The sequence below is a fragment of the Erpetoichthys calabaricus genome, chromosome 11 (assembly GCF_900747795.2).
Source record: "Erpetoichthys calabaricus chromosome 11, fErpCal1.3, whole genome shotgun sequence".
Taxonomy (NCBI): Eukaryota; Metazoa; Chordata; class Cladistia; order Polypteriformes; family Polypteridae; genus Erpetoichthys; species Erpetoichthys calabaricus.
The window spans coordinates 72,949,078-72,976,663 of NC_041404.2; the positions used below are offsets into that span (position 1 = coordinate 72,949,078).

The 27,586-nt window shown below is 37.3% G+C and overlaps 1 protein-coding gene across 1 annotated transcript in view; it reads right to left on the reverse strand.

Moving 5' to 3' along the window:
* The window catches only part of huwe1 (HECT, UBA and WWE domain containing E3 ubiquitin protein ligase 1), a 387,803-nt gene that overhangs the window by 256,535 nt on the left and 103,682 nt on the right, over nucleotides 1-27,586 (reverse strand). The window contains 7 exon segments of the mRNA XM_051933601.1: nucleotides 5,140-5,245; nucleotides 5,349-5,489; nucleotides 6,311-6,438; nucleotides 8,546-8,696; nucleotides 11,702-11,802; nucleotides 16,377-16,476; nucleotides 26,623-26,691. Of these exon segments, the coding sequence (XP_051789561.1) occupies nucleotides 5,140-5,245; nucleotides 5,349-5,489; nucleotides 6,311-6,438; nucleotides 8,546-8,696; nucleotides 11,702-11,802; nucleotides 16,377-16,476; nucleotides 26,623-26,691 (796 nt within the window).

Here is a 27,586-nt window from a genome sequence, read left to right on the forward strand (position 1 = left end):
ACCAGGAAATTTTAGAGCTTTATGGAGATGCTGATTTCATTTTCCAGCAGGATTTGGCACCTGCCCACACTGCCAAAAGTATCAATACCTTGTTTAACAGACATGGTGTCACTATGCTCGATTGGCCAGCAAATTTACTTTGTATTAAGAGGAAGATGAGACACCAAACCCAACAATGCAGACGAGCTGAAGGCCACTATTAACCCTTTAACCGCCAACTCCCTAAATATTCCCCACGCCAGGCGAAATCTGAACAATTTTCGTTTTTTTTACTTTTTTACATTTTTTTTACATTTTTTACATTTATTCAAGCAGTAATTGACCACTAAATGTTGTGCAAGTTCTAGAAATGGGCAAACACATAATAAAACACAAAATGTACCTTTTCTCAGGCTTCTGGATTTATTGTCAACTACAAAAACGGAACAGTCAAAAGTAATTCAAAAGTCAAAAGTAGTTCAGTCAATCATAGTTTCATTCCCAGTATTTGAGTTTGCTGTGCCACAGGCCAAAGCAGGGAACTGCACAAAGTCCTGGATTGCTGGGACACTTTGAGCAGAAGGTCTTGACGTCTCTACGCTGACCCTTCTTTGAACAGACATGACAGCGTTTTTCTGAAAGTCCAAAGTCCTTACATTCATCTGGCAACACTGCTGAAATACTACTCATAGGATCCTCTTTGCCAGTGTATACACGAAATCTATAAATGTAACCTGAATTCTCAGCTAAGCAAAACATCTTGATACCAAACCGTGCCCTTTTCAATGGTAGATACTGTCGAAACTGTAAGCGGCCCTTCCACGACAATAAACTTTCATCAACTGCAACTGACGGTCCTGGCATGTAGGGCAACTGAAATGCTTCAAATAAATGATCAATCAAAGGACGTAGCTTGAACAAGTGGTCGCGGTTTGGATCTTTCTTATCTGGCTCGTTTCTGTTGTCATTCAAATGAAAGAATTTCAGCAGCAAAGAGAATCGGTTACGTGTCATGACAGCTGCAAAAATAGGTGTTGCATACATAGGATCTGTAGACCAGTACATCTCAATATCTGGTTTTCTGATTATTCCCATCAACATCAAAATCCCAATGAATTTTTTCATTTCGTTTTCATCAGTGTCAAACCAAGCACGAACACGGGAATGTGGAGGTAAATTGGGATTTTTCTCAATAAACTGTGCTGCATACAGATTTGTCTGATGAACAAAATGTCTGATCAAATCAGGTGACACACACAGCTCATAAAACTGCTCAGCAGTGTAATTGTTTACATCAACAATAAAGCTACACGTTCCCTCAAACGAATGCAGAAAAGGTAGTTCACCACGGGCAGCAGCCCAGCTGAGATGCTGGGGATACACCCACTCAGCGCCGTCATCCGATGCGTCTTCATTCACAGTATCATGCAGCGCACGTTGCTGCTCATCACTGTCGCTAAAATCTTATTCAGAACTGCTACAATCATGATCAGAACTGTCCAAAATCGCCTGCAAAGCCTCACTTGAAGTCAGTTTACGTTTCGCCATATTCACAGCTGTTACATGCGAATCACGTCACATGACCGGCCAAAACAACCACAGACTTGTCGAAATACAACGTAGTAATAATACCCACGCCAAACCGTCAGTTATACTACTTGCCAGGCATTCATATAACCACAGGCAAATGTGCCGGATAATTCCGGCAGTATGGCGTTAGCAATAAAACAACGGTGCCGGATATATCCGGCAGAGGGCGGTTAAGGGGTTAAAGCATCCTGGGCTTCCTTAACACCCCAGCAGTGCCACAGGCTAATCCCCTCCATGCCACACCGCATTGATGCAGTAATTCATTCAAAAGGAGCCCCGACCAAGACCATGTGTACATGGACATACTTTTCAGCAGGCCAACATTTCGGTATTAAAAAGCATTTTTTTTTCATTGGTCTTATGTAATATTCTAACTTTCTGAGATGCTGAATTTTGAGTTTTCATTACCTGTAGGCAATTAATCAGCAAAATGAAAACAAATAAACGCTTGAAATATCACTGTATGTACCAGCAGCTCTTCCACTCGCGTATGGGTAAGCGGATGTAGAATTTAAACAGATAGTTCTATTATGCATATGTAACAGTTCCCATGAAAATAAACTATTTTACATTACAGCGAGTAATTAACCATAGCAAAAAATAGTAAAACAAATTGAAAGAAAATTATGTTTCATGTTGCGTTAGAGGCATTTGTTGCGTTATATGTTTTTGTTCTGTTTGGCTTTGAAATTAACACGCAAATACTTTTTAACCTTACACTTTTACTGTAAAACTTCAGTAAAAATATTTGGAATTAACTTTTTCTTCAATATCACAGTGAATTTTAATTTCGGACAACGCAACGTATAACTGCCCTGAGTGAATATCATTTCTTCCTCTCTAATAAACCGACTTTTTGGAATGTTTGTCCCTGTGATTTGTTAATTGTCATAGCAAAAGCTATTCTAACGGGAAACTGTAAACGTTTTAATACAAATGGCATATCAAGATCTCCTTAGGTGTATAATGTTATCCATAGAATATGTACTACATTACCTTTCTTGTCGCCGGTTAAAATTTTACGTGTTAGAATTGTTCAACCAATTTTCAATACAACTAATCTTGTCCCATTGCATAGCCCATCACTCATACATAAATTACCCAATAACATTACAATACATCCTTTCAACAGCAATTCAGCCGGTGGAAGACCTGACAGTGTTAACGCTTATAGATATTCTACGGGATGTTTTCATCTTCCACACTATCACCACCAACTGCTTCTGCAAAGAGTATTGATACGCATTTAATCAATTTGCCCAGTAACCAATCGACAATTTTCGCTTTAATTCATTTGACTTTATTGTTTCTCACTGCTAGGAGTGCCCGTGTACTCATTTCTTCTGTTGATAACCCTTCGGTAGGAAATTCTTCAATAAGATTTGGAAATAAATCTTTAATTGGGAGATTAGATCACTTCACATAATTTTAAAGCATCAACTTCACCCGTCATAATTAAGTACACGAAGTGTCCGATTTACATAATCCAGCTGCCCGTGCCGCTTCTTGAAAAAGTACCGTACGTAGTTCTATCTATAGTTAGAACATCTTTATACGAAATTGCTCCTTTAACTTCACGTAACAATTTTAAATGAAACCATTCGACATCTTTTGGTGATACAATATTTAAATCGAGCAACATTTTTGCAATTAACTTTTCTTGGATGCCACACTCCTTTTTGTTTCTGTCGGACAAAAGCATACACACGAATGAGAGGTAAGAGGCCCGTGGCCATGGACTATCAACCGGAAATGGCTGAGACCAACTTGAAAAAAATCTCTTGGCAATAATCTCGTCTCAAGATTTTCTTTTATAAGAGATATGAGTTTCACTTTTTGAATTGAATTACTGAAATAAATTAGAGAAACTGTTTAGTGCTGGGAGCAAAGTAATCATGATTCAGTGCTCATGCTTGAAACCAGCAAAATCTGACAGGCTGATTTTGTTGACCAAAAAATACCAACGTGTAAAGATCACAATGATTGTTAAAGAGAAGAGATGTTGGGGAATCAAGTATTACGAAAGGTTTATCTTTAGATTAATCAAGATTTTCCTTGTTCTGCAATATGTCCTAAAATGGCAGCATTTGTGATAATCATTGAAATAAAAGTTAAATTCTGGTTATCAGCAAATACATAAAATATCTAAATATTGCATATTTAAATAAAACATTTAAAATTTACATTCAGTTTTACTTAGTGATCACTTTCATGATTATTCTGTGGTTTGTCACTTTATAAGCTCTATTACATAAAAAAAAAATCTTGGGATGAGACTTTCTGGCGACGAGACATGATCTTTGTAAGAGAAAGAAACTTTGGAAGAGAGATCTGTTGAAGACAAACACTTTCACATCCCACGAGACAGGCACGTCACATCATACTTACAACCTTTGTAAGCAAGTCCCGTGATATACATATGCAGAGCAGGTTAGAGATAATGGAAGTATGAAAATTTGAAATTCTCAAAAAAATGACTCAAAAGATCACATTAGCACAAATAGAAAATATTACTCGGTGAAATAATGGAAAAGCGAAGAGAGATCACATAGTGTGAGGACAAAAGGACAGGTGCTGTACAGGCTTTTAAACGTTTGAAGAACCGCCCGAAATGCCGATCATGCGGAACAAAAGCAGCAGCAAGCCAGTAGCTGACTGAGCAAAAAGGAGGTAAAAAACAACTTAATTGTTTCCCAATGTATCACAGTTTAAGAGGGGTTTCAGATGAGCGGCCGCATCACCTTGGTTTGTATTCAGCCAAACTATTCACAATGGCACATGCCGCTGGGTGGGTTTGAGTGGGAGACGAGAGTATGGGGGGGGAGGGTTCAGGGGGGTATGGGGGTGGGAATTGGAATGCGAACGAAGTTCAGATCACACAGCATGGCAGCAGCAGCAACCCAGTAGATGATCAAGCAATGAGCAGTTTAAAAAAATGTATTTGTTTCCCATTGGATCACCGTTTAAGAGGGGTTTCGGAGGAGTGGCCACATCTCCTTGGGGTACATTCAGCACCCCTGTTCACAACAGCACGTAGCGCTGGCAGGGGGTAGGGAAGGGGTAGGTGAGCAAAGTGCAGATCACGAGGCAATACAGCAGCAGCAAGCCAACAGCTGATCAAGCAAAGAGGAGATAAAAAAAAATTGTATTTGTATCCCATTGTATCACTGTTTAAGCGTGGTTTTAGAGGAGTGGACACGTCTCCTTGGGGTGTGTTCAGCCCCCCTCTTCACAATGGCGCAAAGCGCAGACAGGGGGAGGAAAGGGGTTAGTGAGCATAACTTTCAAAATAATTACATTTTCTTATTTAAAATGCACCTTAAGTTCTGGTAACAGCTCATTTGAACATTTTCTTGAAAATCAATTCTCAATTTCAAAAGGCGGAAAAAAAGACAACTACTCAGCTTTGGCAAAATTTTCCTATAGATTAAAGCATGTCATCACTGACACTTAGGGACAGAATACGTAAAGCAGTTAAGTTTATACTACATCTTGAAAATTCTTCTTTTGATTGAGAGGATTGGGGGGGGAGGGGGGGGGTGACGTGACACAGTGTTCAGAATTTCCTACCTTCCATATCAGTCTCCATTTCATCACCCTCCTGTGTAGGATTTTGCCTTTGGATTTTGGGCTTTATGACAAATGGACATTCTTTACGACATAGCTCAACTTCATGCTGTAGGTAAAACATACGGATTTAAGACAGCAGGCAAGTAATTTGCAAACATTACACTGTAAAACTTGCATGTTACAAACAAACGTGTCAAGTATTCACTCACCTCTAACCTACAAATAAATATGGATAATCCACTATTAGCCTGAAATGTTGCCATGTCCAGGTTTGTTATTAGGTCTACTACCCTCACAGCTCTTGTCACAAAAGTGATCTGGTCCTGCTCATCTCCAAGAAACTTTATAACCTGAAAAATAGTAATTTTATGAAGATGTTTCAAGAAAGTTAATTTCTCAAAGTTAAAAATTGTCAGATTTTACATTAATTTATTAAATTCAGTGGCTTTTTAGGATAGCTAACATGTGGAAGAACATTGGAAAAAGATAGTTATGACTTTAAGCAAAAGAAAAAAAGGTATACTATAACTAAAAATAAAACTTTTACTCTACAACTTACCCCTTACATTGTAGTGATGGCCAAGAGTACTTATAAATCTCTTGTTTTCATTAGAAACTGAGAAAAAATACTTAATACGGTGGGCTTCAATGGTGACTCACACTAAACATTATCCAACATCGTCAATATGTTCATTAAATTAACCATGCATTGTAGTATGGCTCACAATGCTCCAATCAAGTTAGTTTTGGCTAAAATATTGTTAACAAAATCCATTCCAAAAATTTGTCATGCACAACATGTGGCATGTTCAAAAGATAACACAATTTTAGCATATACATGTGTTTATACATGTGTTTGTGAGGATGCAAGCAGAAGATTGCAAGCACTGGACTGTATACCTCATATGCGAGTTACATAAAATTTTGATATTGTAGGTTGTTCTGTGTTTTCTGCTGTACCCACTGTATCAGGAATTGTGTCATCGTTAATCTAAATGAAAACATGACTAAAGGCTTTCTCTGCTATCACTACAATCAATCTAGACTTTAAAAAATATATTTTTGACTGAAGAATTCCTTAATATAAGCAAAACCCATACTTGTATTGAGCAACTGAATGATTAATAATAAATAAAAAAAAATTAAAAAAAAAAAACTCCTGACCTCTTACCTTTAGCAGGGCCTCCATCATTCCACAGGATACAAGAGCTTCCCCACCAGCATCATAACTAGCCAGATGATACAGGAAGGAAAACAAAGCTGTAGCAAACTGGTGAGGGTAAGGTTCCATCAAAGGATCTGGCATTGACATAAAGGGAAAATTCCAGTGCAGATTTAGGATTGCTAAAATATTCTATTTTACACACAAGCTTCATCCAAAGACTTATAACGTATAATTCTGAGGTTTTATCATGTCTTAAGGGTTTAATACTGGTAATTCCCAAACTTTACCTAGCTAATCACCTAGGGACAGGCCTAATTCATAAGAACTGTGGCTTTCTTCATTAATGACTTGTGTGTAAAAATTTAGCAACTTCTAAATCACATGTAGACAATTAGAAATACATCAAAGAGATTCAGCAATAGGGGCAAGTTTATACCTCCATTTCTTTATCACTCACTACCTATGATGAGTAATGAAAAGTTACAAATCTATATACAACCTAGCCAAAGGTGGATATCATCGATTTACCACTGTAAATATAATTTTCACCTCCCACTATTAATGAGGCACAGAGAAATTGTTACAATAAATGAGACATAGTCCAATGTTAAAATTAGTGACTAACAGATAAATTAATGAATACTTACATATTTAGAATTAATATCAGTTCTCCAAACTGAAAATGGGAGGAGCACTATCTGGGTTAAAAAACCCAATATACACTATACCAGTCCCTGCTATATGTTGAAACATCAAAAAGTTAAACAGAGGCTCATATTATTTTAGTATAGTATTAATGAAATCTTGCCAAACTGAAAAAAATCTTGGACCTTTCCTCAGATGGAAAAACTGATCATTTACAATTCTTAAAATTAAGAATATAAGACAACAATTGAGTAATGTATCATAATATATTATTTTCATTAGATAATATAATTTTATTACAGCATTTCTATAAATAATCCTAAAAGATCTGGAGTAATATTTTGAAAAATTATTTTGAGTACAGGGCAACTGCAATCTTGTTCTGGTTAAGTTCATAAGTTCAAGATGAGAGACAGGCATGCACAATTTTACACTCAACTACACCATTGCTTTGAAGGAACTGAGCGAGAGTGTACCTTGTACAGGAACAATTTTCATCAATTTTATTAGACTATAAACAAAAAGGTACTGTCTTCAATGTTTCCTTAGATCATCCACAGTCAAAACTTAAAAAATTTCACATCTTATATTTAGATAGCATGGTTGCAAACATGGATATTAAATCTAGACTAAAAAGGCTGGGGAGGTTTTATTTAAAAACTGAAATAGCAGAGTTCTCCTAAAAGTCTATTTAAAAAACAGCTGGTCAAAAGGCAAAAACTGACACATTATAGAAGTTGTCCACATTCCATCTGTGGATGAAATATACAATTAAAGTATTTCCTACTTTGAAATTTTATTTTTAAAAAAATGCTGCTCCTCCTGGTAACTGGTAAATTAGCATTAATAATTGTAAAAGGAGAGAGAAACAAAACAGTTTAGAGTTGGGAGTTTGATTTCTCTTCCATGGCTTACCAATCAAGAAAATGTTTGATTTCCACTTGTCTTGTTTAATGTGAAGTGCAAGACTGCTCACTGAAAAAGGTGTTTTCATACTCAAATTAATCATTAAGCCTGACATGTACAATTCCTCCAAATTATTCAATACTTGCAGCATTGATGAGTATGGATTATAAATACAGACCACCATGTTAACAGCATATAAATAAATAAAGAGATACTTTGTTGAATTATAAATTCATTGCATTCCAAAGTGCATGGAGGCATATGGACAGGGGTTCAACACCAACTCCAAAAAATATCAGAAATAATGGAAAGCACAATCTGGTTACACATTGCAGAGTAAAATATTCAAACTTCACATGGCTTCAAGGCTAGATTATGACAATTTAATCCATGCAAAGCATAATTGGTACCCTGACATGCTACCATCATTCAAATCAATTAAAAGCTTTTTCTGCGTCTATAGTTAGGACGACATTTTGAAGCTCAGAATCCATAGGTCTAATTTAATATAAAGTACAGTGTGCACACAATTTACCAATGCAATTAATCCATAGGTCTAATTTAATATAAAGTACAGTGTGCACACATAATTTACCAATGCAATTAAGTTTTACAGAATTTTAATATGACGAGAAAGTGTGTGTGTGTTGGGGGGTGTTGATGTACACTAAAAAAGACAGAATTACTCACCAATCATTGCCTGTATACAATTTCTGACAAGCACAGGTAGGAAGCCATGGTACGATGCAGTCCCTGTACAGTCAATGATGCTACTAAGCTTTGGTGTTCTTTCCAGGTGAACAATAGAAGTTAAAGTGCGCAGAGAGGCTGCTTTAATATCCTGAAAATAAAATCACAAACCTGCATTAATATTTCAACATCAAACCAATGTCACTAGACCAACAAAAGCATAAGTTTACAAAATGTGGCCAATTACATCTAAAATATTCAATTTTAAGAATTTCCAGTTTGTAAATCCAAATTTAAGGCCAGAGTACAAGTATTATATGGCTCAAAAGCATTTCTAATAAATGAGTGGTTTTATAAATTGCAAGAAATATATGAATCAGCTACAGAAAACATCCCAGTGTTGCAGTAGGTATGTTAGAACTTTTCCATTTAAGCAAACTGAGAAGAAATACTAGCAGTGTGGTGTTAAGAGGCTACAATAGATAAATGTGGTATTTGCAAAAGTTTGGGTACCCTGTAAAGCATGTGGTAACAACCAGGTTGGCAAAGACCACAACTTGTTTTTCTCTCCAGCTAGCTATGAATCTATGAATTCTTGTTTTGGAAATTTTTACCCATTTTAGGAGATATTCTTTGGTTATCTAACGTGCACATAACTTGTAAGATCTATCCATAGATTTTAAAAAATGTTCAAATATTAGGACTCAAGAGCCATCCCAGCTTCAAAGAAGATTTTCACATGCATTTTGGATCACTGTCTTATTGGACAGGACTTACATCCTTTTTTTCAGTGCAAGTTTGCTGATTGACTAGCTGACAGACATTCTCTTCAAGGATTTCTTGATATTAAGTGGATTCCAGTGTTCTCTATACTGGCAAAATATGTCCAGTCCAAATAGCTGCCATACAATTCCAAATAACTGATCCACCCCCATAATTAACATCTGGCAAAATGTTCTTTTCTTCAAATGCTAGTCTTTTTTCCCCCCTGCAAAAGTAAACCTTTCAGAAGCAGAAATGAAGACTGTCAAAAACGCCAATAGCAGTTATTTTTTTATCAATAAACTTCCTAAAAAAGGCAGAAAACATTACTGAAATCAATATTTGATGTAAATATCCTTAAAAAAACAGCTAATACTCTCAGGTAAACTTGGATGACGTTTCTGAAGGTACTCGCATAGTAGGCTGTTCCAAAACACTTGCCACCATTCAAGTGCAGACTTTGGCCATCTTACTTGCTTCTGACTGTGCAAATAAGCACAGACTGGATGATGGCGAGTTCAAAACTCTGTGGGGGCCATATCAGCTGCAGCACTGTTTTTTGATCTATGAGTCAGGACATGATAGTACAGTAAAATAAGCTGTGTTCATCTTTGTGTGAACTCTTTGGCAAGTGATATTCCAACTTCAGTTAGCGTATCTATTGCAGTAGTATGGAAAACAATGCCATTGATGCATCACAGCAAGCTTTCGTCTCTAAAGCACGTAAATATAATAAATATTCCCAATGACGTGAAACAATCAAAACAGATGATTAACAAGCAAAGCCACATTTAAAAAAGAGAGAGAGGAGAGAACGACAAAGACAAGCTTGTGAAATTAACAGGCCACGGCAGCAGACTGAAGTGTCAAAACTAAAATAACTGAAGGGCACGTATTGATTTTTGATTGATTGTTTTTATCTGTCTCTCTCTCGGACATTCTCTGCTCCTGACGGAGGGGGTGTGAGCTGCTGCCTTCCTTGCAACTGCTTTGTGCGGCGGTGCTTTACATACTTAAAAGCCAAACAGTCCTATTGATTTGTTTGCTTTTCTCTCTCTGACATTCTCTGCTCCTGACACGCACTCCTTTGAAGAGGAAGATAGGTTTGCATTCTTTTAATTGTGAGATGGAACTGTCATCTCTGTCTTGTCATGGAGCACAGTTTAAACTTTTCAAAAAGAGACAAATGTTTGTTTGCAGTATTTGAATAAAGTTCCTGTCTCTCTACAACCTCCTGTGTTTCTGTGCAAATCTGTGACCCAAGCATGACAATATAAAAATAACCATATAAACATATGGTTTCTACTTCGTGGATTTTCACCTTTCGCGGGGGTTCTGGAACGCAACCCCCGTGATCGAGGAGGGATTACTGTACTATATTGGTCATAAAATGAGTTATTCCAAATATCATATATACCAATGTCTCAGTTTTTTTTCGTCAGTGCGGCTTTGACATCATGGACCATAAGGTGCATCCTAATTCAGCATGAGCAGGAACACTCAACAAAACCGGAGTTAAAAAAAAAAAAATAAAAAAAAAAAAATCAAGTGACGGTGAGATATGAAGAAGGGAGATTCACCAGCGTGTGTGTGTGTCAGCTTTTATCCCTCCAGATGAGAGAATGTCCAGTTCCATTGTCTCAAAAACACCACTCACATCTACAGTTATTCCCAGTTACAGATAAAAAGTAACAGCGTCACATCCCTGGCTGGGGGGGGATGTCGTATGTATCGTGATCGTGACAGAGAATAAAAGTGAGAAGAAGTAAAAAAAAAAAAAAAAGGGTAACTTTTACAAGTACTATAAATGTACACCGGCTGTTACAGATGGAAACCAAATGTATATGTTTACTGTATACTATTAACAATAAGAGCAGCTCACTACTGAAAATGGTAAATATAGGAGGCAGTCAGGATCGAACTGGGGACTCTTGATTACAAGTCAGCAAATCTTACCACTACGCCACGGAGGCTGTTGTATTGTCCTTGAACCTTTTGTGAAAGTGTTTATTTGATCTTTGGACTTCAAGCTTCACACATTATATAGTTTATGCCTACATTTTGTCATTTATTACTAAAATATGAAAAACGTTTGTTTTAACAATGTGTTTAGACAGATTATTGTAGAAACGGAACACACATGAAATGTCTGTGTTCCAAATAACGATCTATTATTTCCACTCTAAAACTCCAGCACTTCACTCCCAGATAATCAAGGCATGAGCTGGGAGAACTTTGTGCACGTTCTGCAGTAGGGGGATAGAATAGCAGGCTGCTCGCTGCTTGTCTTTATCGGCACACTTACAGGACAAAAGATGCTGACAAGAATAAGATGTATGTACTGTTTTAACAAATGCCAAGTATTATTTAAAAGAAAATGTAAAAAAAGATTACCATGAGCTGCTTGTCAGTAATCTGAAGTACATCCACCAGCTCTTCAATTAAGCCATTGTACAGAATGCTGTTTGCAGACTCCTGCAGAGCATTGGAATACACTTCAAAATGAAAAAAGGACCACAGATTAGTAACAAATCAAGTGATAAAATATTACAACCATGAACATGTAAAACTGATGTAAAAAAGAGGGGACAAGTATTTTTTGTTTGATAAAAAGGAAAACAATACAACCTGCTACATATTCAAATACAGACCTGCCAAAAGTCAGATTACTATTTTGTTATTGTGACAAAGAAATGTTAAAGCTAACAGGTTTGATAAGACATATTAAAAATAGTAAAAATAAATATACACATACAAAAAACTACAGATAATGTTAATGCTTGTTACAGGAGTACTGTGTCACCACCATGCACTGACCTCTGCTGCAAAAGCAAGCCTTGGAACTGGACCTTAAATCAATCGAAGAAGGTTGTTGGTCTAATGCTTTGGGCAAGACTCCTCAAGAAAATCATGGGTCCAGACATTCATCTGCATGTTAATTTGACACCTACCATCTACCTAAACATTGTTGCAGGCCAGATGCACCTTTTTCATGGCAATAGTATTCCTTGATGAAAGTGGCATCTTTTAATGAGCCCTGTCACACTGCATGTATTGTTCAGGAATGTTCAGAAGAACATGATGAGGTCAAGGTGTTGCCATGGCCTCTAATTCCCCAAATCTTAATCCAATCAAGATATAGACAGAGATACATATAAACACACATTCGCTGAGCAAGTTATTAGGAACACCATACTAATACTTGGCAGGGCCTTTACTAGCTTTCAAAACAGTCTCAGTTCTTTGTGACATGGATTCCACAACATATTGAAAACATTCCTTTGAGATTCTGGTTCTTGTTGATATGATTTTATCACATTTTCTGCAGATATGTCAACTGCACATTCATGCAGCAAATCTCCCATATCCCAAAGGTGTTCAATTGGATTAAGTTCCATTAAATGAGAAGGACACTGAACTTGCCATGTTCATAAAACTAGTTAGACATGACATTTGCATTGTGACATGGTGCATTATTAAGATGGATGAATTGGGGCCATACATAATGAACATGGTAAGCAATAATTCTCAAATAGGCCATTCAAGCAATGATTTACTAGTATTAACTGGCCCAAGTTTGCCAAGAAAACATTCCCCCACCCCACTGCATCACCACCACCACCACCAGCATGGACTGTTGACACAAGGCAGGTTGGGTGTATGGATTCATGCTGTTGGTCCCAAATTCAAAACATCTGTGGGCCTCAGAAGAAATAGAGATTCACACCAGGCTACAATTGTCTGACAAGAATGGAACCAGATGTGATCTTATACTATTGCATCACACCCACCTCAAGGTTCCACATGGTGTGCGCCTTCTAATAGGTTTATCTGCTCAACAAAAGTTCTACAGAATGGTTATCTGAGTCACTGTAGTCTTTGTCAGCTTGAAACAATCTGCCCATTTTCCTCTGACCTCTCACATCAACAAGGACCTTTTCTACAAAGAACTGCTGCTCAATAAATGTTATTTTACACAATTCTGAGTAAACTGTAAATAAGAGAATGCTGTGCATGAAAATCTTAGGAGATCAGCAATTACAAAAATACTCAAAACTAGGCAATCTGGCACCAATCCCCAGTTTTCCCCATTTTGGTGTTTGATGTGAAGATTAACTAAAGCTCCTAATCTGTCTCTGCATGATTTTATGCATTGCTGTCATAAGATTGGCTGATAAGATAATTGCATGGATAAGCAAGTGTGCACGTGTTCCTAATAATGTTCTCAGTGAGCATGTATATTTTACAAAAACACATACACACACACATATATATATGCACACACACACAGGGCCTGAAATTTGCTGCAGAACTGCAGAGATCCAGGAAATATTTAGTAACTTCTAAAAATGCTAATTTTTAATGAGTGAAAATCCTGCACATATTTAGTCTGAAATATATTTCACTTGTTTCAAGAATATTCAACATCTTTTAAAATTAGACGATCTACAAGTCTCCGACTTAAAGTTTAAATTAGAACAATATATTTGATCTCTTTTCACTGTTCCATTATTTCACCGAGTTATAATTTGTTTGTTTGCGCTAATGTGATCTTTACTATCATTTTTTGAGACTTTCAAATTTTAGTACTTTCATTATCTCTAACCTGCTCTGCACGTGTATCGCAGCAACTTTTTTTGAACCTCTTTATGACGTTCAACTTTGTTATCTACTCTGTCATTTATTTCCTTTATTTCATGTCATTTATGTATGAGTGAATATAAATGCATACAAGGACCTCACAATTTAACTGATATTGAATTGATTTTGGCAGATACTTGGAGGAGAGAAGTTTGTTTCATGTTCAGTGGTGCTGCCCGATTTATGCCATCTGTCTCAGGTGATGGAGAGTTCAGAGGATGACCCAGCCTATATAATAAAGTTCAATCAAACTTTCACCATGGACATGGAGAAACGGAAGGAAAAAAACAAACAATACATGGCTAAAGATTTCCACAGCATTTGACCCCAGGTTTAAGGACCTTAAGTGCCTACACAGAGCTGAGGTGTGGTCATTGATTGCTATATATGCACACTTAAATTCAAAGTAAAAGTAATTGCCTTGGATTGCTGACATGTATATAAAAAATTTTGGAATTTCCAAAGATTTCCAAATGAGTTGTGTCATTATAATGGAGGCATTCCCACATAAAAAATTACATGGACTTTATTGTATAGACTAAACTGCTGAACTAACAGACTAAAAAACTGCAATGATATTACCAGAACTGCTCAACATCTAACTCTTAATAATTTTGTCTTTGCATTTATACTTGATTAGGTTTAAGAATAAACTGATTTTATATATGGCAAAAGATTAACTTCAGTATATTATCTACATACAGTAGTATTTTTAAAGGATAACAAGGAGGCGTAGCTCTGCATTCCTAGGATGAGCATGTCATGAACAACTGTGACACCTGGCATAAAAGACCATCTTAAATTGACTAGAACTACAACAGTCCAGGTAGTATATTTTAGGTGATACTTCTGCCTGTCCTTCTTATCATCTTACATTTTTATACACATTTTTAAATAAATTAACAGATTGCCTTACCTGCAACTCTGCCCATGGTTTCTCCAAGTAAAAGTATTATATAATACTATAGCTTTAAGTATATGCACCCATATAAGAACCTAAAGTTTAGGGTCAGCATAAAAAGAAAAGCATTTTCCACCATTATACATATTCAATTAATTCTTTTTCAGTTTTACCTTTTTATTCGACAAACTTGCTAAATTTTGACACTTAAATACTTGTAATTGTTATTTCTTTAAAATGTTTATGTTGGATCTACAGCCTTCAAACCAGTATCTGTAAAGCAAAATTAGTGGCATAAAAAGTTAAGAAAAATGTTAAAGAAAAAAAAAATATCCATCTGTGGATATACCCATGGCTAAGGATGTCACCTCTCTAACTCTGAAAATGAGGACAGTTCAGCACAAAAATAAGGAGTTTGCAGGGTGTCTTAGACAATGCCACAATTCAACTTTACATTCTGTCATTGTCTTTTAGATACGTTCTTCGATTGTGGCAATAGATCATTGTAACTTCAACGCAAATATTTACAGTGGCAAAATAGTAATAGTCATTCTCAAATCCACTGACTCCAATTTGGAGGAGCACAGAGCAAGAGTCTATCCTGGCAGTACCAAGCACAATACAGGAATAGGGTCTTCACAAGCTACCAGCTCATCACGGGTTCCACTTGTACAGACAACCACGCATAAAAAGTGTCTACCAAAACCTGCAAGACTGAGAATGTGGAAGGAAGGCAGAAGCACCCAGAAGAAAACGACAAGGAAAAAAAGATGCAAACTCCATACTGACAATTGGGTGATGGTTTTGAACGGTATACATTGCATTTATGAAGTAGCAATGATAATCAGTGCATGCTACTGTGCCTACACCATGTTAATTATATTTTAATATCCTATTTCTTAAAATTTGCAGAAATCACACTACTCAACTGTCTTAAAGCTGAACAAAATTATACTTTGACAAGAATAGCTGCTATAGTATAGATAAAAAAATTTAGAAATTCTCCCTGAATATTTTATTTCACATCCTCTAGGTTTTTTTTTTCTTGACTAAATGAGAATCACCATATGCAAAATGAAATAAGTTATTTCTGTTCTGTTTAATTTAAAAGACTACTATAAACATCAGAAAGAATAAGTTGACATTTACGTAACTGTTTGATTGACATATCACATTCTATCACTGAAAGCATTTGAACAGTAAACCACACATCTCTGCTTGAAGTAGTGCTAATAGCAATAGACTTCGCTCTACAACCCATATTATGTTGAGTAGCCTCAAAAAATTCCCAACTCCTGGAATATTCAGGAATTACTGTAGCATTTTGTGTCTGTAGAAACTTGGTACTGAAAATATATTACTCACTTCAGAACCTAACAATTTTAGTTGGTTGTGGACTATCGCTACCAAAGTTACACAAAAGCAAACTTGGCCTTTTGCAAAACCAGTTGTAATTCAAAACAATCTCTTAAAAGGCATACAGTAAAAGCAACAAGAAGTTTAAAAAAAAAAAAATAAAAAATTCACCTAAAATAGAGATGGCATGCAATCTGGCTTGAACTGCTTGCAGCCTTTTCTTGTGATTGGAGAATCCATGAGCCAGTCGTATGTGTGTAAACAGCAATATCTGAGAAGAAACATTAAACTTAGAAAAAATTTATTTTGTACATTATTTTATCTACAGAAAAGCACAACATAACTACATTTGTTACTTTTGTAGTTTCAAGGAAACAGATTTAGAAAGTTGTTCTTTCAGTATTACTGCTAGTGAAAAAGATTGTATATAAAAAAAAAATTGTCAGACAGAATACAATTACTAATAGTACTTGATTCAGACACAAACGGCGATTGAGGAAACAAGAAGTTTCTTCCAAGCGTGTACAGTCATGTGAAAAAGCAAGTATACCCCATGCATTTTATTTTCTTTAACATAGATATATCAAGATTTATTTTACAATTACATAGCATCTTTAGAAAAATATGATGCATTTGAAATAACACAAAAGGATCTAATTTTGCAATAATTCATTCAACGATAAATGAACAGATACTTTTTCCATAGACTGAAATAGTATAAGTGCACCCTCGGCACCCATAGCTGGTATTACCCCCTATGGCAGAAACATCAAGTACAGTGCTGGTTACATGAGAGCGTATGTTTTGAGTTAGAGTTGAATAGATATCGCTAGTGCAATTTGCTATTTTCTTAGCTTGCATTGCTATTTTCTTTTCCATCTTCAAGACAAGAGTAGAAAGTAAAGAGACAACCTAAGTTCAACAGTACACACACACACACCTCCATTACCTATTTGTAGAAGCCTAGTTTCTTTGGAAGCAGGGTTATAATAAAAAGGTTACAAAATAGGCGGCAGGTTAAGAAAAAGTGGTGAAATTTTCTTTTTTTCCCCCCAGAAAGGCAACATTACCTCTTACAGAAGCCATGAACCAAAAAAAACGAAAAGTGTTCCTCTCCCAATGGCACAAAATATATATTGCACACACAAGATAACTTTAAACTATTCTTAACATACAAGTACGTCTGACCAAAATGTTGTATGTATGCATTATACTGTATGTACAAGATAAAATCATTAAAAATGAGCAAAAATAGTTTATGGGTACTTATTTCGTACATGCCACTTTGCAAGGGTTTGGGGAAAAACATTTCATCATTTCCACCCTAAGATACCCATTAGGAAAGTGTTCAGATGTGCAGAAGCTTATAGATGTTGCATACTCAGTCTTGTTAATGCAAACATCATGTGAAGTGACAGTCTGTTTAAATTAGGTGTCTTGTAGTTATTACCCTGCATGATACAACAACAGGAGTTATCACTCAACATGAAAAAAGCTGATCGCTTGTCAAATGATCGTATTCATAAGGGAACAGTTTGAAGTCACCAGTCGGGTTAAATGGCATGTTTTGAGAGGAAAAATAAATCTAATAATGCCTGCAGAAGGAATGTGCAAATTTAGTTTAAGTTTAAAATCCAGGAATCTTGGGGTAACAAATGATACAAAAGTGCTAACCACATCCAAAACGTGCAGACTAAGCATGCTCTAGACTGGTTAAGTATTTGCACATGGAGAGTGAATGACTTTTCTTCAGAGTTGAATCTTATGCTTCAATGTATGTTTCTTGGAAATGCTAGAATGCTTTATTTGTAATTATCCCCATCTTTATGATAAATTGTGGTGCTCTGAGCACTTTTAACACTTTTACACTCAGCTACCAACCCGTTCATTTCCTGAACCTCCACAATTTAGTTCTATGAATTCAGAGAGCAGGAGCAAATTCCATTAGCACAGAGAGAAAAGTAAGACAGAAACGAGTCCTGGATGGGAGTGTCAGCCTATCAGAGAGCTGATAATAAATATCCATTCTAATTTTGACCTGTAATATTTAACAACTAGCCATAGAGCCCGTTTCGACAACGACAACGTAAGATGAAACGGGCATGAGTTTGTGTCAGCAGTGTATGAAGAACAAATGATAAGTAACGAAGAAGTTGTTTTGTAATGATTGAAGTCCGCTTTACTCATTACTGTACAGGCTTGTACTGTTAGTTGATGAATTTTCCAGGCCTACAGTATAATATTGAATGATGAATGTTCCAGTACAATATGGAGTAGTAATAAGTATAAGCACCACAAACCTGATATATTGAATGAATGCGTAATTGAATCAGAATGTGTAATTAGGCCTCGAGCTGTAGTCAAAATCGCCTTTCAGGCCTCTAGAGCTTTAATCGAAGTCGCCTTTCTCCTTGAATCTTTGCGGCCGTAAATCCGCCGCCTGCCGGGATGTTGGGGTTGGATGTCGGTCTCGTAAGGTTTTTCGGGCAGCTGCGCAGAAGGTGACTGCGCATTCGGCTTCGGATGGACGTGAGTGAGTATGGAGGCAGGCAAATTATGTATTAAGATAAGGTCAAAAACAGTGGCTCATAAATGTAACCATTTTGCAGAAATAATGTTGGCTTTATACATGCCTTGATTTATCTTAACACAGCAAGAGTTGAAAAGGCTATTCTGGAACACTGGGCATTTGAAGAGATGCCTCAGTCATCGTCTTAGACTACACCACATGTGACTACCACTTATACAACACCCCAATCTAAAGAACTGGTGTCCCTCTTAATAGGACAGGTATCATCCCTTGCAATTTTACCACCTGAGATTTCACATTTACAGTAATCCCTCGGTATATCGCGCTTTGACTTTCGCGGCTTCACTCTATCATGGATTTTATATGTAAGCATATTTAAATATATATCGCGGATTTTTTGCTGGTTCGCGGATTTCTGCAGACAATGGGTCTTTTAATTTCTGGTACATGCTTCCTCAGTTGGTTTGCCCAGTTGATTTCATACAAGGGACGCTATTGGCAGATGGCTGAGAAGCTACCCAACCAGAGCGCGTATTACATATTAAATAAAACTCCTCAAATATATTGTGAGCACGGGGGCTGTTCGCACCCCTTGAGGGCACGGCCGCTCCTCAAAAAACGCTGAAAGATTACCTTCACATTGCTCCCTTCCTTGCTGGGCTTATATGTGGCTGCTTTGTCAAGCGATATGCTTTCCACACGGTGCTTCGCATACTTAAAAGATCAAACAGCACGTATTGATTTTTGATTGTTTGCTTTTCTCTCTCTCTCTCTGACATTCTCTGCTCCTAACGGAGGGGGTGTGAGCAGGGGGGCTGTTCGCACCCCTAGACGATATGGACGCTCGTCTAAAAATGCTGAAAGATTATCTTCACATTGCTCTATTCCGTGCAGCTGCTTTGTCAAGCGACATGCTTCCCGCACGGTGCTTCACATACTTAAAAGCTCGAACGGCACATATTGATTTTTGATTGTTTGGTTTTCTCTGTCTCACTCACTCTGACATTCTCTGCTCCTGACAGAGGGGGTGTAAGCAGAGGGGCTGTTCGCACACTGGCCTAGAGGATATGGACGCTCCTCTAAAAAAATGCTGAAAGACTACCTTCACATTGCTCCCTTCCTTGCAGCTGCTTTGTCCGGCAGTGCTTCGCATACTTAAAAGCCAAACAGCCCTATTGGTTTTTGATTGTTTGCGTTTTTCTCTCTCTCTCTCTCTGACATTCTCTGCTCCTGACACCCACTCCTTTGAAGAGGAAGATATGTTTGCATTCTTTTAATTGTGAGACGGAACTGTCATCTCAGTCTTGTCATGGAGCAGTTTAAACTTTTGAAAAAGAGACAAATGTTTGTTTGCAGTGTTTGAATAAAGTTCCTGTCTCTCTACAACCTCCTGTGTTTCTGTGCAAATCTGTGACCCAAGCATGACAATATAAAAATAACCATATAAACATATGGTTTCTACTTCGCGGATTTTCACCTTCGCGGGGTGGGGGTTCTGGAACACAACCCCTGCGATCGAGGAGGGATTACTGTATTGCATAATATTTAACAGTTGTTCGAACGGATTCATGCTTCACTAGAACTGCACGATGAATACGTACATTTCAATACATATTACATACTAGGGGGCTCTGCCCCCTGCTCACTTCGCTCGCCAACCCCCATGCGGGCCGTACACGCTAGTCATTTCCCGGATCTGCCACTGGAGTCAAATCACACTGTGGTTTTGGAAAAACACATATCAAGTCTGTTTTTGACATCTCCATCTTCGAAAGTATTATCGCTGACGATTCGTCACATGTTGGTTTATTATATACTAGCAAAATACCCGTGCTTTGCAGCGGCGAAGTACTGCCTTAAAACTTTTATTAAGAAGAAAAGTAAACCTTTTTAAACTGAGGGAAAATATACCAGTAATTATTTGTTAAGGATCTGTTTGTATACCACGTTGTCAGTTCGGCCCTCCAGATGTAATATGACCAAGCTGTGCACTGAGCTTACTATTGAGCATGCAACGTACAGTTGGCCATGTGAAAAGCAATCTTGCCTCAAATCAATGCCAACCATTTGTACGGTCTGTCCCTGAAACTTATTGTCATTGTGAAGCAGAGCCTTACTGGAAATTGGAGGCGTTTGAATTGAAATGGGAGATCAGAGGGTATAACAGGATGCGAGGAATAAAAACTCTCCCCTGAGCCACTGCCAGTAAAAATAGTTGCCTCAATTAGGTTCTTTTGCAGACATGTGACCTGAAGTCTCGTGCCGTTACAAAGTTTCGGCAGCTGTAAGTTTCTCAGTAACATTATTGGTGCCCCCAACCTTCAAAATTAGATTATGCTCGGAGTGCCTGGAGGATTCACAGTGTGGAGAAACTCTACCGGATAGTGCACCGCGTCTTCCACTTCTACAAACTGAATCCACAGACTGATATGTTTTCGGTTGTGAAGGTAGTTCTTGAAGTAAAAATGTGGTTTATAGTCGTAGTCATGTCATTTCTTGGTGTTAGGATAGCTCTCTCCCTCAACCATGACAAGTCGTTTTCGTGGAGATTCGTAGATTGGGGTAAACATTTGTAAGGCTTTGTAAGAGGCATTGGTGGTTGTCAAAAGGTGTAAAATATTTGGCCATTTCGGTATTCAGTTGAACTACCTTCAGCGTAAAGATCAACAAGTAGTCCTGGAAGTAATGGTATGGACCCCACAGAGCCCTGATCTCAACATCGAGTGCGTATGAGATTACATGAAGAGACAGAAGGATGTGAGGAAGCCTACATCCACAGAAGACCTGTGGTTAGTTCTCCAAAATGTCTGGAACATACCAGCCGAGTTCCTTCAAAAACTGTGTGCAAGTGTACCTATAAGAATTGATGCTGGTTTGAAGGCAAAAGGTAGTAACAAAAAATATTGATTTGATTTAGATTTTTCTTTTGTTCGCTCATTGCATTTTGTTGATTGATGAAAATAAGTGATTAACACTTCCATTTTTGAAAGCATTCTTTGTTTACAGCATTTTTTCACACCTGCCTAAAACTTTTGCACAGTACTGTGTAAAGGAAATTGTGTTAGTCCATATTAACATGGATATATTTGTTAAAGCTTTCACTCAAATCTTGCATTTTTACTTTGCCTCTAAAAGCTTATCATTCACAATGAAAACAACAAAAACGGGCAAATTATTTCTTATTGGGCATGCATGGTGCCTTAGCCAAGAGCGTTGTTTGTTTACAAAGCTAACTATATTGTATGAAAATGCCCAAAAAACAAGGGAGAAAAAAAAAAAAAAAAAAAAAAAAAAGCTTTCAGACACTGGACAAAAAAACCAGATTGGACTTACTAGAGAGTCAAAGAAGTTCAGTGCTCTGTTCATGGTAGAGCCTAACTTAATCCTTCATTCCATGTCACTGGTAAAAACACCAACAGAAAACACACACAATATGCATGTGGCATAACTGGTTTGTGGTTTTGTGTGTGTGTATTTAACCTGCGATGGACCTTGTCCCCTTCTCCAGGGGTTGGTTACAGCCTTATACACAATACTTGTCCAGCACAAGGCTCTAGCTTTTTTGACAACTCTGCAAGATTTTGGTTATATTGTAATGTTACACTGCAAACAATTTAATATGTGACTAACAAAATAAAGCACTTTTTTTATTCATCTGCACCCCAACAACCTAAAGGTCAAACGCCACCCATTTCTTACTGCTATACAGAAAACAGTGCAAATTAAGACAGGAATCTACCACCACCTCATCACGGGGCACAAACATTCAAATATCTTTTTCAGTAACATTATGTAACAATTTAGAAACTACAACAGAGATTACTGTTTTTCTTAATTAAAATTTTAAACTGTGCCATTGCTTATTTCTAATCGATTTGCTAAGCTCTAAATATTGTATTGTAAGGCAAGTAAAAATTATTGCATTTTTCATGTTTGAATGAAGTCTGATGTAGATCTAAAATGCACATTTCTGAAAACGCTGCACATTTACAGTTCCAGCTTTATTGTATATGGTTTGAAAGTAGGTTTTAAAAAGTTTGTTTGTTCTAAATCGTTGCATGGCAAGTATAAATGATATTTTTGCATATCCATCCAAACCTTTATCTAGGGCAGAGTCTCAGGGAAGCTACAGCCTATCCCACCAATCATCAGATGCAAGACAGGAACAATTTGCAACCAGGGTGCAGGACAAAGTTGACACTGTCCATTCTAGGCTTTGGTGGCACACCAGGCCTGCGAATAATGTAGATTTAACAGGGATGCATGCATCCAGCTGCACAAAACCCCCATTAGGATTCCAACTAAGGGACTGAAACTCCAGCTTGTACCAGTATCTGCGCGGACTTCATCTGATATAAATGTATAAATCAGAGTTGGACTGGACATCTCTGCAAAGACCCCTCTGCAAGCCTCTTGAGCCAGAAGTGTGCAAAATGGACTCACGCAAGGACAATGACCTATATTTCAAGGGATGACAACTAATATTGACAGATTCCTCACCAATTAGAAGACACAGATTTTGAAACTGGAAGTGACTAATTGAATCAGGATAAAGTTCAACTTTCCATTAAAACCACATGCACCCCATCTCTCAAATTAGGGAGTGAGAAGAGAAAAGAATGAATGCCAAGTTGAGAGAAATATATGGACTCTACAAAGTTATTTACTATAACTGCATGCAGGTGGGTATGTGATTTTAAAATAAATAAATAAATAAATAAAGTGCCACAATAATGTCATTTAATGTGACTGGTGACTTTAAACTGGCCTAATGTGAAAGCATGCAAGTGGCTAGTGATGGCTTGGCTGCTTATATAGTTTTGTTTAACCACATTCATGTTACTGGGCTACTACTTACAAACTGCTGGTCACAGGGATGCTCTTTCATTGAAAGAATAGAAAATGCTCGTTTCATCTGAGCAACCAGCACAGCAACACAGACCATTGTAAACGTCAACACAGCTTATCAGCTGGCACTGTAGGCATTTCCTACAACTGCTTACTAGTCTCAGACATAAGCTAGAAGAAAGGTTTTCATACTCCTCCATGAAGGACTATTTCAACTGTGCAATGTTTGAAAGATGCTTTGAATGAACAACCCTACCAAAATCCCTAGAAATCACCCTGATTGAATTCAGATCCAGACTTTGATCTTACCATTCCAGAACTCTCCATTTGTTTCTTTTCAGCAATTTCTTGGTGGATTTACTGGTATATTTAGATTCACTATCAAATGGCAAGGATCACTTTCGTTTGAGATTCAGTCTTCTTACATAAGGTCTTGTATTATCCATAAGCACCCTCTGGTACAACAAAGAAATCACAGTGGGCTCTAATAGTGAGCTGCTGTGACTGAACCATAGCAGCCCCAAACAATAACATTTCCGTCACCAAGCTTAACTCTTTTAGGGCAGATGTCGACTTTTGTCGACAGGAGGGGTTGAGGGCGAATGTCGACAAAAGTCAACATCCAAGGATAGAGGGCGACAATCAGCTGTTAATGGCGACAAAACTCATTGTCACGTCGCAGGCATTCCCCTCTGTGCTCGGAGGAATGCTAGACTCGTTGACTCGGCAACTAATCCTTGCATGTGCATGAGTTGCGAAACGTAAACAATGGCAAGATGGAATCGACATGTCACAAGGGAGCGAAGTGAGTGCAGAAAAGAAAACACTCGGCAGACAATGTTTTGCGCATTATCGCGGAATCGGACTCTGATTTTTCAGAATCAGATTTTATTGAGTGATCAGGAGATCAAACAAGAGAGTGAGAAGCCGGCATCAGCTGATCGGACACCAGCCGATGCCGCGGCAGCTGATCCGCTGCCAGCTGAGCGCATTCGCGCAGCCGATGCATCTACGGCAAGGTTCGCGTGGAAGGAATACACAGACATTGATTCGTAGGAGCCGAACTGGCTACCGGACTTCACAAGACGGCATGGCTTGCTGTTGGACACGACAGATCACCAGCTGCTGAACTACTTCAGGCTGCTCTCTCCTGATGCTGCTTTTCAGCTACTGTCAGACGAGACAAACAGGTAGGCAGAGAAATTTTTTGAATCGCGGACTGCACTTGCATCGCATTCTCGTTTTTCAAAGTGGAAACCCACAACAAAAGACGAGTTGAAGCACGCTGTGGCATTACAAATAGAGATGGGACAGAACTGGTGATATAACTTCAGGGAGCATTGGTCCAAACGTGCTTTGTCCCCTGGTGGCTTTGGACAGGTTATGCAGTGTGATGATAGGCATGTGATGCTGCAAAGTTTTATTCACTTCTGTAATAAACAGAAGCAAATCCCATGGGGTGAGCCAGGCTAACACGCCATGCATAAAGTTCAGCCCCTGCTTGACATTGTGGAACCAATATAGAAACAATTTTATCAGCCTGGCTGTGATTTGTCTGTGCATGAATCTATGATAAAATAAAAGGGACACCTTTTTTTCTGCAAATATATGCCAGACAAGCCCACAAAGTATGGCATAAAGGATTTTGTACTGGCAGAAGCAAACACTGTTTTTTGCCTGAAAGTAATCACATATACAGGGAAGTATTTCTTTCAAAGAGAGAACTGTCCCTTGACAAGTCAGGTTGTGCTGGAGCTGCTTCAGGGCTATGAACATTTGGGTCATGTTGTGTACATTTGGACAATTTTTATACATGCCCAGAATTGTTCATGGAGCTACAGAGCAGAGGAATTGGAGCTTGTGGCACAGTGAGGGTGAACATGATACACAGGCCTTCACAGTTGAAGCCAGACAGGCTGAAGATGAAAAGAGGTGACAAAACAGTTTTCATGCGGGCAGAAAACTTGTTGGCAGTGGCATGGCACGATGGCAAACGGGTGACTTGTCTCTCTACAGTACACACTAACAATATATGTGAGAAAGTGCAGCAACAGACAATTGAAAAGTAGGCACCAAAGCAACACATATTGTAAGCAGTGCAATGTGGCAATGACTGAAATTGGCTGCTTTGAGCGAGATCAGACTTTGCAGGACTTTGCTGTGTAAAATGTATGTGATATGTATGTGAAATCATAGAGTATGCAGAATCATACAACATGCACGACACTAACATTTGTCAAAAGTAAATATTTTTTGTTGATTTCAATTGCTTTGTGTTCTTTATTTAAAAAAAGTTTTTGGAAAAATATTCAGCTCTGGGAGAAAAGAAACAAAAAAAAAAATTAGCCCTAAAAGAGTTAATAGGCAGCATCAGAATCTTCTGGTCAAATACGGTCTAAGGTTTTTGCAAAAACTAAAAGCTAAAGTTTCCTCCTAGCAAACCAACCAATTAGAGTAATTTGTGCAGCTCCTTTCTAAAGGTATATGTAATGCACTTTGACATTGACAGTGACATGAGCTTTTATAGACCCCGGAATCTTAGACTTATTTCAGGTAATTGAGGTAATATTCTCACCTTCTTCCCCAAAATTTGCATTTGTTTATTTAAATTATAAAACAAACTACAAAATATAAATGTGGAATGGTGTTTGCTGTATATCACCATTATCTTCAGATATTATTTAAATGAAAATAAAACTTGATATGTCCACATAATGTTTGTTAAAAAAAGAAAAAACATAATGGGGTGTACTTTCTTTCTCATAACTGTACAAATGTGCACAGTTCCAGTAGCAAAAGTAACAGATGAATGAGGAATTACTCTCATTACTTTGACCTTCCTGTGATTACTGACTGCAATTTGTTGCACCTCTCAAGAATGTATTTAAAAATCCTCAACACAAAATCATTGTAGAAGTTTTAACTTTTCCAATCATTTATCCATAAAAGATATCCAATAACATAAAACTTAAATGTAGAATATCTAGTTTAACCAAAAATGTAAATAACTTTAAACAAATATATGAACAATGACTTTACCTGTTTGTCTTTCGGTATATTGTACATTAAGGTTAAGGACTCCATTATTTCAGAAGGGCTTTCAGAAATCTGAAAGACACAACACCACTATATTTAAAATTAGTATTTACCCATATAAGATCAATACATTATATATAATGAGATCTGTCACATTTAACTTAACTTATTTTAAAAAAAAACTGCAACGTTTGACTAAACGTCTTTCATATTTCATCTTTTCAATTTAAAGAATGAAAAAGCTAAATTTAAACTAACAAGCTTATCTGTGTGGTATATGTCACAATTCTTCCCAATACTAATTAAACTATTAACACAGTGAACAGTCAGTCAAAACATCTTTAATGACTAAAGTTGTAAAACAAGAGAACTGTTATACTAAAGCTGAAAAGATTAAAAGATTAGACAGTGAAGAAGAGAGTCTTGAATTGATGTGACCATATTATGTGTGTTCAATCTCCACCTTGACAAGTTGAAGAAAATTGAAATTTATTCTGCAGAATACTTCAGCAATGGGAGATTTTGAAGAAAAAAAAAAAGACCAGTAAAGGATGTGTGACCAGCGTACAGTTTTATCTTAATGTTTTTTGCTTGACATTGTTCTCCTTAGGACAAGGGAGGTTGACTCATTATAAGGGGAGAAGCTGCTAATAAATAAGATTAAATTAAACTTTCTCCTTATGCTACTATTTCACTCGTAAATGTTTTATAGCACAAACCACCAACAGGATGTTCATCTCAAAAGACTGCATAAATTCCAATTTATCGCTGTTTGCTATAGACCAAAATAATGATAGGTAAAAAATACCAAGATGAAATAAATGGTAGATTTGCACATAATCACTAATTCTTTCAAGAACCTCGCTTTAAAACAGTGCCATTGGAATATCACAAGAAAAACTACAAGAGAACTTGAGAGGCTGAGCTATCCAAGTTTTAAACTAAAAGATTTGCCATTAAAAAAGTG